At 37.4% G+C, this 18009-nt stretch overlaps 1 protein-coding gene across 1 annotated transcript in view; it reads right to left on the bottom strand.

The window, feature by feature from the left end:
- col28a2a (collagen, type XXVIII, alpha 2a) overlaps positions 1-18009 on the bottom strand; it is a 128692-nt gene that overhangs the window by 2057 nt on the left and 108626 nt on the right. The window contains exons 30-36 of the mRNA XM_087988564.1: positions 15554-15634; positions 13543-13578; positions 10276-10312; positions 5794-6351; positions 4881-5143; positions 4423-4606; positions 3571-3747 (exon numbers count right to left, since the gene is read on the bottom strand). Of these exons, the coding sequence (XP_087844690.1) occupies positions 3571-3747; positions 4423-4606; positions 4881-5143; positions 5794-6351; positions 10276-10312; positions 13543-13578; positions 15554-15634 (1336 nt within the window). The remainder of the gene's footprint in view (positions 1-3570; positions 3748-4422; positions 4607-4880; positions 5144-5793; positions 6352-10275; positions 10313-13542; positions 13579-15553; positions 15635-18009) is intronic.

The following is an 18009-nucleotide window of genomic DNA, read 5'->3' as shown; positions in this document are numbered from 1 at the left end:
GTTCTTCAATAGTGTGTGAAATTGACCACATGTAAGGTTAGTAAGATAAGTTGGCTATATAAAGTTTTTTCCTGAAATTCATACACATGTTTGTATTTTAAGGGTGTAACATTGGTAACATACTTCACATGAAGAAGATTCAGACAAAGTTAATGTGTTGAGCTTTTTACTACATCTTGGCCTGCTCCTGATAATTAGACTGTCTGCATATCTTTATCCAGTGTTTCATTGTGAGATACTGCTTGCATGTGTCATAGAAGGCTGGACACTCTTTCAGTAAATGGGATAAACCACACCACGTATATAATTTGGGTTGTACATTGATTTTGTCTACCATCAGGATTCTGTTGTTAAGAGAAAGGACAGACTTGCATAATACAGCAATGTAATGGATTCAAGGGTTTGATGACATTGCTGTCCTGCAACAATGACTTAAAATAAGTTAATATTTGACAGTCAACGTGGCATGGTTAAGGGCAGGTCATGTCTGATAAATTTGATGAGGTGACACAGGCAGTGGATTACCGTAGTGCTGTGGATGTTATATATTTGGACTTTCAGAAAGCATTTGATACAGTGCCACATGGCAGGTTAGTTAGTACAGTTGAAATGTTTGGGATTGATGGGTCCTTGGCAAGACTGATTAAAAGTTGGGTAAAAGATAGGAAACAGAGGGAGGTATCGATGGAATTTCTCAGATTGAAGAGGAGTTGAAAGTAGCATTCCTGAGGGATCGATGTTGGGACCCTTGCTTTTTCTGATTTATTTGAACAATTTGGATGGGTGTAGAAGGCAAAAGTTCTAAATTTGAGATTATACAAAGCTAGGGAAAGTGGTGAATTGTGAGGAAGATGCTGAGCAAATTCAAAGGGACATTGACAATTTGGCCAAAAAGGCAGACACCTGGCAGGTGAATTTTAATGTCAAGAAATGGGGATTAATGCCTTTTTATAGAAACATGAAAAGACAAAACAGAGTCAATGGTACAACTTTGAGGGTAATACAGGAGCAGAGGGACCTTGGGATTCAGGTGTGTAATTCTGAAGTAGCCAGGCAAGTTGAAACAATTCTTAAGAAGGCTTATAAGATCCTTGAGTTTATAATTTGAGGCATAGAGTATAAAAGGAAGGAAGTGATGCTACACCTCTACAAATCATTGGTCAGACCACACTTGGAGTATTGTGTTCAGTTCTGGGCACCTTAAATAAAGAAGGATGTTAAAGACCTGGACACACCTGTAATGATACCAGGAACGAAGGATTTTTAGATACAAGGAAAAATGAAAAAGTTAGGATTTTTCTCCTTGGAACAGAGAAGATTAAGAGGTAACCTTATTGAAGTGTTCAAAATTATGAATATATTTTGTTTTCACTAATTAGTATATCATTGACTCGGGGCTACAATTTTAAAATTGTCAGCAAGAGAACTAGGAGTGAGATGAGGAGAAACCTCCCCACTCAGAGTTGTTGTAGTTTGGAATTTGCTGCCTGGGACAATTGCGGAGGTGGATTCAAACAATATTTCAGAAGGAAGCTAGATATAAATTTGAAAGCAATGAATTTAGAAGGCTACAGAGATAGGGCTAGAGAATGGGACCTTCCAAAGAGCACCCCACCCAGACCTGCCCTCCTATCCTATCCCTGTAAGTTTGCACTTCCCATGGCTAACCCACCTAACCTGCACATCCCTGGACACTATGGGTAATTTAGCAAGAAACTGGAGCACCCAGAGAAAACCCATGCAGACATGGGGAGGACATGCAAACTCGACACAGACAGTTGCCTGAGGGTGGAATCAAACCCATGTACCTGGTGCTGAGAGACAGTGGCGTTAACCACTGAGCCACTGTGCCAAATTGCTATTAAGTATTCCAAAAATCAAATGACCTCCTTCTGTACTTTAAAATTCAATGATTCTATGAATGGAATATATTCACATATCTTTCTGTTTCTGATAAGTTGTGGTGCAAAGTGAGTGCAATCACTTTACATTGATTACTGCTTGCTTGTATACTTCTGGCCTGGATTCAACAATATAGCGGTGTTTAGTGAAAAACCCATTTTCTCATCTATTTCAGAGAAGGACTTATCAGTGACCTGGAGCTTCGAGTGAGTTTTTTTTGCTATGTCTACACAACTTCTGTCACTATCCTCCTCACAGTTCACAAGGCTCCCAAGTTTGTGCTATCTGCAAATTTTGTAATTGTGGACTGTGCACCCAAGAGTAAATCGCTCATGTGAATAAAGAAATGTAGTGGCCTTAGTGTTGGCCCCTGAAAACACCCCTATATACTTTCCACCAGTCCCTACTGGTGTCACTACTCTTTGTTTCCTATTGTTTAGCCAACATCAAACTTATTAAGTGGCACTCTTCAAAACCACTTTTGGAAGCCCCGATAACACCACATCAAAACACATTACCCTCATCAGATTTTCTGTTACAGGATCAAACATGCAGTCAATATAATTGTACATGATTTGCTTTTAATAAATCTATGCTTTTTTTTCTTAATGGATTGACATTTGTCCAAGTCACAATTTACCTTGGTCTGGATTAACACTGGCTAAAGCTTTCTCACCTTTGAAGTTCAACTGACTGACAATTGCTAGTTCAAAATCCAGTGTAAAGTTAAACAAAGAACACCTGCAGTTTTCCAGTCTTCTGGCATGAATCATGGATCTGAGGAGGTCAGCAAAATTATGACCAGTGCCTCTGCAATGACTATTCTTAATTTCCTCTGCATCCTTAAATATATCCCATCTGGTCCTGCTGCCACATCAATTTTAAACAGTCAATTGTTCCAAAACTTCATCTTTATTAAATTTTTAAACTATACATTGTCTTATTTATCACCTCCTTCACTACAGTTTTGATGGCACAGTTTTCAGCTGTCTTTAGCAGGGAAAAGTATTCATTTAGTATCTCAGTCATGCTCTCTGCCTCCAAGCATAGAATCCCTTTTTGGTCCCTGTTTAGCACCAAACTTCCTCTGACTACTCTTTTACCATTTATATACCTACATAAGATTTTTGGATTCCCTTTTAGGTTAGTTGTCAGTTTCTTCACATACTTTCTTCTTGCCTCTCATTTCCTTTTTCACTTACCCTCTGAATTTCCTTTATGCACCATGCTTCTCATTTGTCCTATCAACCTGACATCTGCATATATGTACTTTTCCTGATTCTTCCTATTTTCTATTTATTCATCATTCAGGGAGTTCTGGCTTGCCTGAACTTTCCTCCTTGTAGGAATGTACTTAGTCTGTGCTTGAAACAACACCTCTTTAAAAGCAGTCCAAATTTTCTGTTGCAGGCATGCCTGCCAATTTTACATTTCCATTAACTCGGGGCAAGCCCTCCAACTACTTTAATTGGTTCTCCTCAAACTAAGTATTTTTACTGTGGATTATTCTTGTCTTTTTATTTAACTAATCTAAGCCTAATGATACAATAATGATGAAGAGAATGATCTTATCTTGTACTCCATTGTTGTAATGTTTTCATCATCATATCCTATAAACTATTTTTAAAATGAATACATAAAATGTACTTTAAAGCCTAAAGGTCGTACCTGTACTGGAAACTACACAGGTCTTCCTGCATTTGTCTTCAGTGTCAAAACGATTAGCATTTCCACTGCAGCCACCATACCAAAACTGTGCGCAGGCATTGGCCTGTTTGTCATAATACCATTTAATTATATAGTCCCGACAGGTTCCCTGGTCTAAATGGAGCTGACAGAGAGGGTCTAGAAAAAAGGTAAGTGGAATATTTGAACACAAATTGCAACTGTTAGAATCCAAAATAATTGAGATATGTTTGAAAAATAATCACTTATCAATGCAAACTTGTTGTAGATTTTATATTTGGAATCATAACATTTTATAAAAGTCAAATAGAATCAAGGGCAGTATATATCTTCCCCATCTTTGGTCAAAGAAGTATCTACATATTAAAGGTCTTCTCACATCTTTTCTCAAGACATACTTGGCATGCATTTTGTTTACATTGCCAAATAATAATGAGGTGAACCTGCTTTTTTGCTGTTTTGAGTTAAAGATAAATATTGTCCAGGATTTTATATATTGCAAACAGATGTTTTCTGGTGTTGAAAAATATCCCTCCTTCTTTGAGCTAATAATGCCAAATCTCAAATATACCATAATGCAATACTCAAACCAGCTTTCCTTGGACAATTTAATATTGTTAAGCAAAGCTTCCAGCTTAGCGCCGAACAACTGTATTTATTTTATTGCACTTCTTTGAGACTATTCCAAATCAGTTAAAGCAGTATTCTTGTATTATCCTAGTAACCCAGTGCTAAAATTCAAACCCATCTCAGGTAAACATATTACATTTTAATCATTTCAGTTTCCAGGCTTCAACCATAATTTATGCTGCAGATGTAAAAATACAATCTTACCTGAAACTGGAATTTTTACTGTTGGGGAGACTGTGGATTCTTTCACTGGTTTAACTAATTGTGAGTGTAGATCTGGTACTTGTTTACTGGTTGACAGGTAGCTACTGCCTTTTGAAGGAGATGAAAGAACTTGAAACTTGTAATCTTCTTTCTGCTTATCATGTGCTTGTGGATTTTGGTTCATCTGTATGATGCAAGACATCAATAACTGATTGTGTACGTGAAGAAAACAATTAAATTGCAATCAAAATTATTGTTGACAATAGTTCTACTATTTTCTTTTGACATTTAAAAAATCCCCTCATTTTCAATCTCTGTCGATTTACTCAAAATTTTATGTGACTTGATATATCCAAAACATTTGCCAACAGCTCCACTTTATGAAGAGGCATGTTGATGAATACATTTTCTTTCAAATTGTAAAATAAGAATGCAGAATAGATAAGATCAACTGATACCTGTTTATTGACTTTTGTAAACTTTCCAGTTGAGGTAGATCCAGATAGAGATGGTTTCACTTGCGCAGTTATTTTCACCTTCCCAGAGGCAATTGTTTGTGTAGGTTTTGGAGAACTTAACTCAATTTTATTTCTGGTAGGTGTAGAACTAGGAACATAATATAATGGACTGCTATTTGTTATTACTCCATTTCTAACACGGTTGTAAATCAATGCACCATTTTCATCTTCACAGAACTGTCTGACCAATTTTGATTCCAGAGCTAAAAATGGAAGAAAGGAAAACACTTTTCTTGTAATTCCCATTAGTAAAGTCCTTTATTCCTCAATGCCAACTAAGTCTTTATCAATCCTTTTTAACCAACAGAGCCTAATGATATAAATTTAATAATCACATTACATTATGACTGGACAATTGGAGGACCCATAAATATCTTTTCAAAGAAGCATCATATTGGACTCAAAATGTTAATTCTGGTTCTCTCTCCACAGATGCTGCCAGAACTGCTGAGTTTTTATTTCGTATTTCCACCATCCATAGTTCTTTCTTTTATATTCTTTATTGTTGAAAGTCAAGTTCATGAATTTTTTGACCTTACTACAGGTGCCACTCCATGGGTGACCATTAGTAGATGTGTTTGAATGACTTAAGAGGGGCCTCCTCTAAATTTTGCAAATACATATTCCTGCTTTGGTAAGTTGACACAACAATGTCTTTTAGTATTTCTAATACAACGAAGTTTAAATTTCAAGCTTAATCTCTGGTTTTATACTATGATACTGTTGATTTCTTAGCTGATTAGTAATTATTCCATTTTCCACCTAAGTGTGAACATAGTAAAATGTTGTATTTAAAGCCTTTATTATTAGAAAAAAACTATTAAGTGGTGATACAGCAAAACAAATCACAAACCTGCAAGAGTATTGAAATCATCAATGAGATACATATGTTCAGTATCAGGATCTGAAGCAATTAGGTTGAGCTCACGTAAAAATTCAGCTTGAGTTGGGTCTGTGGTATTTACAATACCAATTGCAAACATTTCTATATTTGCAGCATGAGCCTCACGCACAGCAACATCCAGTTTAACAGTCTCCCTTCTGTCTGCCTGTCCATCTGTTAATACTATAGCAACTTTCTTCACACCAGGTCGGGCTCCATAGAATCCCTCCTGTGTTGCTTTGCGAATGGCAGTTCCAGTATGCGTGCCTTCTCCCATGTATAGCATTTTCCTGATTGCCTGTTTGACATCTTGTTGTGTAAGGTGTCGACTTAGACCAAATTCTAATCGTACTTCCAAGCTGTAGAGTACAAGACCAATTCGGGTGGCATTTCTACCAACTGTTACTTTGTCAACGAGTGCAGTGACAAAATCTTTTATGATTTCAAAATTATCTGGACCCACACTCTCTGAGCTATCAATCACAAAGACAAGTTCCATTGGTCGTTCTTTACATTTAATTCCACAGCCTGTAAAGTAAGAATTGAAATAATGCATTGATTAAAAATAGATACTATTTAAGAAGTGTCAGCGTATCAAAGTTATATTTAAAACAGTTAAATAAGCTAAAATTATTAATAACTAATGTGTTGTTGTTAAAAGTAACAGATTAATGCTTTGGTGAATAGCTTCCATATAAACTTCTTGTCATTGCTAAAAACCAGGCAACAATTTGGAAAGTAATTGAGATAGAACTACAGAAAATCTGCAGTAGTGAGTAGAGTAGGTTCTTTCTTGATTATATGTTTTTTGAGATATGTCTCTTGATTAAACTTAAAATATAAGCCATAACTATTAATTTCACCTGAGGAAGTATTTTGTAGAGGAAATGATGGTGTTATTTTCTGGGTCTGTAGATTGTGAAGGAGCAATAATGGCCTTTAGTAGAGCGATATGCACTTATTGTCAGATGCAGGAGTTTAAAGAGAATTTAAGGGCTACTGCGGATTATATCTGCAATAAATGCTGTTGGTTGTGAATCCTATCAGATTGAATGGATCGGTTGGAGGGACAGTTAGAGGCAATGAGGAATTTGCAACAGCAATGGTATGTGATGGATGGCAGTTATAGGAAGGGGGGAAAGTCTCGGATACAGTCACATAGATGGGTTAACTCCAGGAAAGGTAAGAGAGGTAGGCAGCTAGTGCAGGAGTCTTCTATGGCTATCCCCATTTCAAACAGGTATGCTGTTTTGGAAAATGTAGGGAGTGATCGATTCACAGGGAAATATAGCACGAACATCCAAATTTCTGGCATTGAGACTGGCTCTAATGCAACGAGGGGTACGTCGGGTTCCTAGAGATCAATTGTGTTCGGGGACTCTCTAGTTTGAAGTATAGACAGACGTTTCTGTGGTCAGAAGTGAAAAATCAGAATGGTGTGTTGCTTCTCTGGTGCCAGGATCAAGGATGTCTCAGAGAGGGTGCAGAATGTTCTCACGGAGGAGAGTGGCCAGCAAGAGGTCATTGTCCATATTGGAACCAACAACATAGGAAGGGAAAAGGTTGAGATTTTGAAGGGCGATTACAGAGAGTTAGGCAGGAATTCAAAAAGGAGGTCCTCGAGAATAGTAATATCTGGATTACTCCTGGTGCTATGAGCTAGTGAGGGCAGGAATAGGAGGATAGTGCAGATGAATGCATGGCTGAGGAGCTGGTGTATGGGAGAAAGATTCACATTTTTGGATCATTGCAATCTCTTTTGGGGTAGAAGTGACCTGTACAAGGAGGACGTATTGTACCGAAATTCGAAGGGGACTAATATACTGGCAGGGAAATTTGCTAGAGCTGCTCAGGAGGATTTAAACTAGTAAGATGGGGAGGAGGGACCCAGGGAGATAGTGAGGAAAGAAATCAACCTGAGACTGATACAGTTGAGAACAGAAGCAAGTCAAACAGTCAGGGCAGGCAGGGACAAAGTAGGACTAGTAAATTAAACTGCAATTATTTCAATGCAAGGGGCCTAACAGGGAAGGCAGATGAACCCAGGGTATGGTTAGGAGCATGGGACTGAGCTATCATAGCAATTACAGAAACATGACTCAGGGATGGGCAGGACTGGCGGCTTAATGTTCCAGGTTACAAATGCTTCAGGAAGAATAGAAAGGGAGGCAAGAGAGGAGGGGGTGTGATGTTTTTGATAAGGTATAGCATTACAGCTGTACTGATGGAGGATATTCCCAGAAATACATCCTAGGAAGTTATTTGGGTGAAACTGAGAAATAAGAAAGGGATGATCACCTTATTGCATTATAGACCCCTAATAGTCAGAGGGAAATTGAGAAAAAAACTTGTTAGGAGATCTCAGCTATCTGTAAGAATAATAAAGTGGTTATAGTAGGGGATTTTAACTTTCCAAACATAGACTGGGAATGCCATAGTGTTAAGGGTTTAGATGGAGAGGAATTATTGGTGAGAATATTTAGTACAGGAGTTGGGAGGTCAAGTTGCAGCTGTACAGGACATTGGTTAGGCCACTGTTGGAATATTGCATGCAATTCTGGTCTCCTTCCTATCAGAAAGGTGTTGTGAAACTGGAAAGGGTTCAGAAAAGATTTACAAGGATGTTGCCAGGGTTGAAAGACTTGAGCTGTAGGGAGAGGCTGAACAGGCTGGGGCTGTTTTCCCTTGAGCGTTGGAGGCTGAGGGATGACCTTATAGAGGTGTACAAAATTATGAGGGGCATGGATAGGATAAATAGGCAAAGTCTTTTCCTTGGGATGGGGGGAGTCCAGAACTAGAGGGCATAGGTTTAGGGTGAGAGGGGAAAGAGGGATAGTACGTGTATGGAATGAGCTGCCAGAGGAAGTGGTGGAGGCTGGTACAATTGCAATAATTAAAAGGCATTTGGATGGGTATATGAATAGGAAGGGTTTGGAGGGATATGGGCTGGGTGCTGGCAGGTGGGACTGGATTGGGTTGGGATATCTGGTCGGCATGGATGAATTCGACCGAAGGGTCTATTTCCATACTATACATCTCTATGACTCTATTACATAGTGTACATTTATCGATAGAACAGTTCAGAAATGGTTACAGGCATACAAATATATGAATTAGGAGCAGAAGTAGCTCTTTTGGCCCCTTGAGCCTGCATTGTCAATTAGTAAGGTCATGTTGATCTGTTTGTATTTTGAATTCCACATTTTCATGTTCCTCTATAACTCTCGATTCCCCTACCTAACAAAAAAGATCAACCAACTCCACCTTAAAAGTACTCAATGACCCGAGCCTCCACCACCTTCTGAGACAAACTTCCAAAATTTCACAATTCTTGGAGAAAAAAAAACTAATTTCTGCCCACAAGAGCAACTGTTAATTATTAAACAGCCATCCCTTAGTCCTGAAACAGATCCACCCTGTCTAACCTATCCTCATAAAACAACCCACTTGTTCCAGGCATCAATTTAATAAATCTTTTTTGAACTGCCTCCATGCATTTATATCCTTCCTTAAAACAGAGCAAAATAGAACACAGAACTCGAGATGTGGTTACACCAATCTCCTGTATAATTGAAACAAAGTACCCTTACTTTTATGACCAATTTCTTTCATAATAAACGAAAGCATCACATTAACCTCGTTCATTATGTGCTGTACATGTGTAATTAATCTTTGTGACTCATTCACTAGAATACCTGAATTTCTCTGCACTTGAAAGTTTTGCAGTTATTCTCCATTGAAGTAATAATCTGCCTTTCTTTCTTCCTGCCAAGGGAATAATTTCATATGTACCCATGTTATACCCCATCTGCTAAACTTTTGCCCATTCACTCAACTTAGCTAGATCTGTTTGTATCCTCCTAATATCCACTGTACGACATACTTTCCTGCTTATCTTTGTGTTGTCTGTGAAGTTAGTGACCATGCCTTCGCTACCTCATCTTATAATTGATGTAAATTGCAAAATGTTGACAACTATGGGACTCTGCTTATCTCATCCAGCCAAGCAGACAGAGATCCACTGATGCATACTGATTGTTTTCTGCCTGTCAGCCAGCCAACCATTTATCCATGCTAATATGTTATCCAGTATACCATGGGAGTTTGTTTTCTGCAATAACCACATCAAAGCTGGCTTCTTAACAAATGCCTTCTGAAAATCCAAGTATGGTACATCTACAGGATCCCTTTTATCCACTGTGCATGTTAATCCCACAAAAACTCCAATAAATTAGTTAATCATAATTTCTCCCGACACCCAAGATGATTTTAAAAAATAATTCTCCTTATTGGTTTGATAATATCTGGAAGAAAATCTACTTTTTTTTCTTTTCTAAGGTAACTATCACCTTCATTGCATGGTTTTACCAATTGCAACTACTTAGAATAGATGGTACTATGACAACATTAAAAAAAGAGTAAGTAGGCCATAAAAGATGACAGACAACTTACCACAGATTTCCTTTATCATTCTGATGATGTCCTCTCTCTAATTATAGTTTATAAATTAAATATGAAAATAATTAATGATTTTTTAAAATAAAACCTCTGTACCAATAAGATACAAGACAAAAATATTCATAAGCTTGTCCTGGAAAATGTTTTTTTAGAAAGTGCAGTTTGTGAATTTGCTCAGGAACTGTGATCACAAAAATGGAGAATGAAAATGTTAGGAACTGAATAGTTTCTATATTTTTACACATTTGTAATGTTACATATGTAGAGGTGGGATGCAGTAGGGGTTGATATCTTATGCAATAGATATCATTGTTCAGCTCGAAAATGGAAGCAGAGTAGAGCATATTTTGATCTGCTTCTGGTTAGTGCTATATCTCACCTGAGAATACATAATGCTCACAACAAATGTGGGAAGTAGAAAATTATTTATCATGTCATTCCAGCATTTCTCCATTTGATGGGCATGTCAACCAAAATAGATAAAAACATGAATATACGATTTTGCCAGAGTTAGAAGAAGGCACCTGGGTGACATGTGAATAGTGTACTAATTAGGATGTTCTCTTTAAAGAATATAAACAATCAGGAGCCTTTATGTTGTGAAGTCTCAAGGACTTCATTTCTAGCCAACAGAGACAGATGTAAAGACACAGTAAAGGTGACAATGACAGTCATGTCAAGCAAAGGCTGTGATAAAGATGGATTGCAGGGGTCTAGGTAAAAATTATCTTGTTGAAATCAAACACAACCTGTGATATGGAGAAGCAGTGTAATTGTTATTTTGTATTATTAGATGAATGCAATTATACAATGAACTAATAATGATGAACTAACTGAATTGAATCTGAATTGGGTCTTATGTTCATTTGTTATGAAATAAAGTAGCTCAATTAATTTATATCTGGACTTATCTTACCAATTGTTTACTCAGTTTGCTGTTGGGGACATTAAAAAAACGTGAATGTGAATGACACAAATATTGACCATATTTAAGTGCTGAAAATGCTCAGAAAGCTTAAAGTGACAGAATGGCTAAGGCAATGCCCTACAAATGTGACAACCATGTGTTCTCAATTTAAACTAACTTGTTCTCAAATATCACTTCTTGTGTACTTTCTGTCAGTAAAATTAGCAAAACAGCATTAATTATTGTCCTTCAAGGTATTCAATATCAATCATGTAATAGTCACATACAGAGTGCCAGGTTAGTTTCGGTGAGATACATTAGCGAAGTATCAGATTTTACAAACAATTCAGCATTTCTAACATTATCCCACAAATAACTAATTTCATAACTTGCTGTGGTTAGATTTGAATTTGAAACCCATGGGTTAATGGTCCAGCTACATAACCAGTAGATCAGAACATTCATACTGTATATTCAGTTGACTGAATGCTCAGAATCCATGTACAATACCAATTCTGAACAAATAGTGTTATCCAGCATGCTGTTATATAGCAAAATTACTATGAGGAAAAATAAATTTCCTTGCAGGGTCTGCTGGACTCATGCTGTCATTTTCAAGAGAGTCTTGTGCCATCTGTTGGAAAATGGCATTGATCTGGTTAAATAAGGTCCTCAGCATTTCTAGAGTTCTCCAATTTGCCTTTTAAAAGGCAAATTGGCTTCACTCCTTAAAACTTCTATTAAAAAATACTTGGTTTTGGACTCATTGGCTTGGGGTAGCCCTTGCCAGCCTCAAAAGGTAGCTATGTTCAGGATTTTCTGAATACAGATGGATCCTTGTTGTGGCCATATGTGAAACAGGAACCTTACTATTAACTGCTGAAATGTCAATGAAGACAGTACAGGAGGATACCACTGGACTTGGTCCCAGATTGCTGCTTGGATTATGGCCTGCAGATTTTTGGGACCCATGGTTTTCTCACAAGTTATAAATATATTTGTAATTCACTATTCCTAGAAATGGCAATTAACTTATATCAAAAAGGTTGCATTTTATCATAGAAAAATACAATAAAGCTATAAGCTCATCATAGTGGGCATTCTTGGTATGACCCTACTGACATCCTCTTATACCATAGCGCTGCAATCTTTTCTCTTCAAGTATATATCTGATTAATTATGAATATATTACGGAATCACCTTTGCTTTCCTGATCACAAGAACTCATTGTGTAAAAGAATGAGTTTTCTCAAGCCCCTCCCCTTTTGTTTGTCAATCACTTTCAAATTAGATTAGATTAGATTACTTACAGTGTGGAAACAGGCCCTTCGGCCCAACAAGTCCACACCGACCCGCCGAAGCGTATACCACCCAGACCCATACTCCTACATTTACCCCTTCACCTAACACTGCAGACAATTTAGCATGGTCAATTCACCTAACCCGCACATTTTTGGATTGTGGGAGGAAACCGGAGCACCCGGAGGAAACCCACGCAGACACGGGGAGAATGTGCAAACTCCACACAGAGAGTCGCCTGAGGCGGGAACTGAACCCGGGTCTCTGGCGCTGTGAGGCAGCAGTGCTAACCACTGTGTCACTGTGCCACTGTGTCCTCTGTTTATAAAACCTTCCGCCACTGGAAATAACTTTTTTCATATTCATTCTGTCAAAATCATTCATGATTTTAAACATTTCCATCAAATTTCCTCCTAGCCTTCTCTCCTATAAGGACAGCAGTCTCTCCATGTTCTCATAAATCTCTTCTGCACTCTAAGGCCTTGACAAACTTCCTTCAGATTGAAAACAATGCTTTAGCTGAGCACAATTTCCTTGCTTTTTTTATTCAAAATTGGCATTAATAAGGCCAAGAATCCCACATAATTTTCAACAGACTACTCACCTTTTAGTGCTTCCTTCAAAAGATTTACATGCATGCATTCACTTTAAAATTGTATCATTTTGTTAATATTGTCTTTCTTCATTCTTCCTTGAAAATTCAACTCTTCATTTGCCCATTTCTCATATCCATCTGGATTCTTTGAAGATCTCTTTTTATCATCCACATTACTAACTATATTTCAGAGTTTTGTGTTGTCCTTGATCTTTGAAACTGTATTCCCAAGTCCAAGTCTAGGCCACTAATATACATGAAAACATCCATTGGAACTAATGTAAATTCATGAAAAACAGACTTTTCCTCAATTATGAGAAACATATTTTCACCAAAAATCTTTGATTTCTATCCCATATTCAATTTCGCATCCACAGTGCCACTGTCTCTCTTAGCAAATAATACATGACACATTGTGGGATGCCTTTGAAAGGTGCATTAAGTGTAAATTGGTACTTACAGTTAATCCAGGATCACCCTTTACTCCAGGTCTACCCTAAATAATTGGAAATCATTATAAAAATAATTAAAATAAAAACAATTAATATTAGAAAAAGATAGTAGTTTAACTGATTACCTATTGATATAATTGTAACCAAATACTGCCAAATCATTGAAGGTAATTTTAAGTTAGAGAATAGTCATTGCATGAAGTGAGTTCACACATATGATGGATCTGGAATAAAGATATCAGAGCCAGATGATTTATTTTATCATTCTGTAACAGTGCAGACTCTTGATGAAATGACAAAGTGGTTGGTGGACAGGGGCTGGATTTCACATGGCAGGAGAACATCAGTGGGAACTGCTGTTGAGAGGTTGAGGGGTCAGAGTCTACTGTAATCAAGGATAGGAAAGGCAGGTGGATGGTTTCTTTTCGAGTCTTGTAGGAGTACTCCTACTTCTCCCAACCAACTAAAGACACCTGTGGGCGTCACCTGCTTGTTCACATGTTCATAAGTGGTTCAGCATGGTATCACTGTTGTAATTGGCAGTTAAAATTACATTGCATCATCTGACCTCATCTCATAAAAGTTTGATAAAACCTCCATCATGGTCTGTCAGGTGACTCCTTCTGCTGCCTTAAACCTGGCTGTTTAAATGTCACTAGGCAGGAACACTGTAGCAAGCACACTCAGAAGATTTTAACCCCTATACATTTTGTTTCTACTCAACTGGATGGGTTAAAATTATCCCCATTCTGTGGATCTTCAAAGGAAGACTTTTATATGTATAAATTTCAAAGTACTTCACAATATTTAACAGAGGTAATGAGCAAAGCATAAGAAGACTTGAACATATAATAAAATCTCACAAATCATAATGAAATAACCAGTTAACCTTCATTTGATTGTGTGCAAAAGGTTCACAAGGCACAGAAACTTTCTGTCTCATTAATGCTATGAGACCTTTAATCTTCGTTTCAAATAATAGAAGACACAATTTTAACATCTTACTCAAAATTGAAAACTTAGATTACATCAATGTTAGATGACAGTCTAAGTTGTAATCAAAGTCTGTGGATCTAGTCTGTACCAGCTTGACTGTATGGTACCTTGGCATGTCTCACATTCTAAAATATTTTTATTTTCACTGGATGTGCGGTAATCTGTGAAACATAGTACAGATGTTATTGCCCAAACACCAGAATGAAAATCAGATGGATTGTTGAAGCAGATGCTAGTTTGTCAGTTTGCTGTTCATGTGGTGAGGATGAAAATTTACCTAAAAGTGTCTTATCCACATGCTACCCATGGGACTTTGCAGCTCGCATCTAGATACTTGCCTGTTCCCTGATTTCCCATGAAAGTTGCAATAGGAAAACCAACATTTCACATACACATTTTCCTCAATGGTTCTTGATTTACTGATATTCTGCAAATGGTTCATTTGCTGTCTGCTTTCAAATTATGAATATCAAGTTTAATTTATTACTTCTGTGATGTTTAAAAATAAATCTTATGAAGTAAATGAAAATTATCTAAAATTTTTCCAAAAAAATTAATAACATTTTAAAATAGTGATACTTCCAATAAAGTGACATGTTACTATAAATGTATTGCAACAAAAGAATTATACAAAGCCTCTTGCTATTTCAAGCACTTTACTCCACCTGATATTATCTTTTATTCCACTTTAGATGAAAGAAAAAAACATGCTCAATCATGTCACAATAGTTAGAAAATTCTGCCCAAAAAGGAAAGCCAGGATTTTTCTCTTTCCCTTTTGAATGAGATTTCAACCATATGCTCTGAAATCACCCTGCAACTAGTAATTCCAAACATGAGAACGAGTGGAACAAGTTAGTCACTGTTTACAATAAGAAATGGGAAGGAACCATCAGTTAACATCCAATAAATTTGAAGGAGTTCATTTGCAGAGAATGTGATGCTATGATTCTTCATTTTCAGGAGAATGTTAGAATTAAATACCAAGATGACACATCAATACAGGAACAATTATACACTTACAGACAAGCCAGGAGAACCAGAATCACCCATATCTCCTTTTCCTCCCTTCTGTCCTCTTTCTCCCGGTAGTCCACGGTCACCCTGCAATATAAGTAAATTACAATGCTGATTTCAGGATATTCTGCCTTTGATTCTGCACAATATTCATCAAATTTGTAATTCCTCAAATATTGAAGCAGCCCAAGCTCACATACAGCAAAACCTGGACAATATCAAGGATTGGGGTGATAAATGGCAAGTAATATCTGTGCCACACAAGTGCCAAACAATGGCCATCTTAAACAAGACTTTATTCATCTCTCCTTAAGATTCAATGGTAATTCTATCACTAGCACTGAATCCCCCACTATCAACACCCTGGGATTTACCACTGAACAGAAACTGAACTAGACTAGCTACAGAAATACTGTGATTGCAACAATAGATCAGAGGCTAGGAATTCTATTGCAAGTAACTCACCACCTGTCTCCTCATTGTTTGTCCAATATCTACAAAAAACAAGTCAAGAATTTGATGGAATACTCACCACTTTCCTGAATGAATGCAACTCCAGCAACAATCAACCTCAACACCATCCTGGACAAAGGCACATGATTGTCACTCGATCCACTACCTTGAAAATTTATTCCTTTACTATTGATCCTCAGTAGCAACAGTGTGTGCTACCTACAAGATACAAAAACTCACCCAAGCTTATTTGACAGCACCTTTCAAACCTGTGCCACCTTGAAGGACTGTGGCAGCTGATACATATAAACACCAGGTTCTGGTCTAAGAAACACACTATCCTGACTTATAAATATATCACCGGTTCTTCACTATTGCTGGGTCAACATCCTGGAACTCTCTTAAGCACAGTGGATGCACCTACAGTCCACCATCTGCAGCAGTTTACGAAGGCTGCTCATCACTACCTTCTTCAGAGCAGTTAGGGATAGGCAATAACTATTGACTGAGCCAGTGACACCCATAATCCACAATCCAATGAATGAATAAAAAATTAGTGTCCAGGCAAGAAGTCCTCTTAGGAGAGAGTTAGAAGTAGTAAGGTGGCAAGCTCTTACCCACATCCTCCTACCTGATTAAATGCCTCATCTCCCCCAAACTTGCTGGGGTGGCGTGGGGGAGATGGTGGAAAATAAAGTTATGGAAGCATTCAATTCCATCTACATTGACATCATTCCTAATCAATCATCATTCAATATCATCTAATTTAACAAAGATGTTTCATCTTCTGTTTCCTCTGAAAAATTCCATCAGTGTTATGAGTGTCTCTATAGTCTAATTTCCCTTTCTCAACAAAGATTGATTCAGTTCCTTTTAAAACTTCCAATTGACCCTGAACCATTTGCTTCAGTTTGTTAACATACCTGTTATTTATAGCAAAACCTTTCAAAACTAATTTTGTAACATTTTTGGTCGTGGTAGCACTGCCGAATTTTTAGACAATCAGGATGATTTGGGAGACCTTTGAAAATGGTGGCTGGAACTAGATGCATAATTTGTGGCAGATCCCAATTCTGCTGCAGGGGAACGGGAAGCTATGAATTATATATATGTAAAACTTGAATTCCGCAAGGCCATTTGATTACACTGCTGAGTACATTCAATTTTTGCTGCTCTGATTGTTTAAGCCAGCAGTGTGGAACCTGTGATTATGTAGAGGAAGCATAAATGCTTGTGATGGGTAGATTGAAGGTATGTTTAAATATCATATCTGAAGTAATGTAAATCCCCAACTCTTTAAAATTAAAATAAAAGGTCTGCAGCTTACAGAAAATACACAATTGCAGCTGGAATGCATTACTTGGCAGATCATCCAGGTATAAATTAGAAAAATGAATAGCTACTAGTTTATCCAATTTCAATTGACTCCATTGTTTAGATTTAATAAGGTTTGTTATAATAGTTGAGCCTATTATGAATGCTTGTAAAAATTTAAAATGGTCCATGAACACTTATTCAGTAGAAGTCTGTTTGATTGACAGATGCAAGAGGTTACTGGAAGTATTAAATGTCTTTTATTTAATTTAGTGAAATAAATGTTCATTTGTTTTTAAACCAAGTGACCACTTGAGGGAATGTACATTTTTGGATGGGGTCACAAATGAATATTTTTCAGTATATTTGTTTGAACATAGCTCCTATGGTTTGCTCATAATGAATTCTAGGTAAATAGCTATATGTCGAGGTGGGAATGAAGTCGATATGGGAGCCTTGGAGTAGGTAAGGGGATGTGACTGAGCATAGGGAATAAGAGGGGAAACGGAGGAAACATGGGGAACAATGAGGGGGCATAGATGGGACGGGGGTGTGATGGGGGCATAGATATAGCAAGATGATATTGAGACATGAGCAATCATGGTGTGAAGTGACATAGGGGAGTATAATAGGGATAACTGAGTAACATGTAAATATGAGATGGCTTTGGGGTTATAAGTACACATGGGCAGGTG

This window comes from Chiloscyllium plagiosum, unplaced genomic scaffold (assembly GCF_037043375.1).
Source record: "Chiloscyllium plagiosum isolate Xiang-an unplaced genomic scaffold, Cpla_swu_hap1 HiC_scaffold_7, whole genome shotgun sequence".
Classification (NCBI taxonomy): domain Eukaryota; kingdom Metazoa; phylum Chordata; class Chondrichthyes; order Orectolobiformes; family Hemiscylliidae; genus Chiloscyllium; species Chiloscyllium plagiosum.
This window is presented reverse-complemented; position numbering and strand designations above follow the sequence as displayed.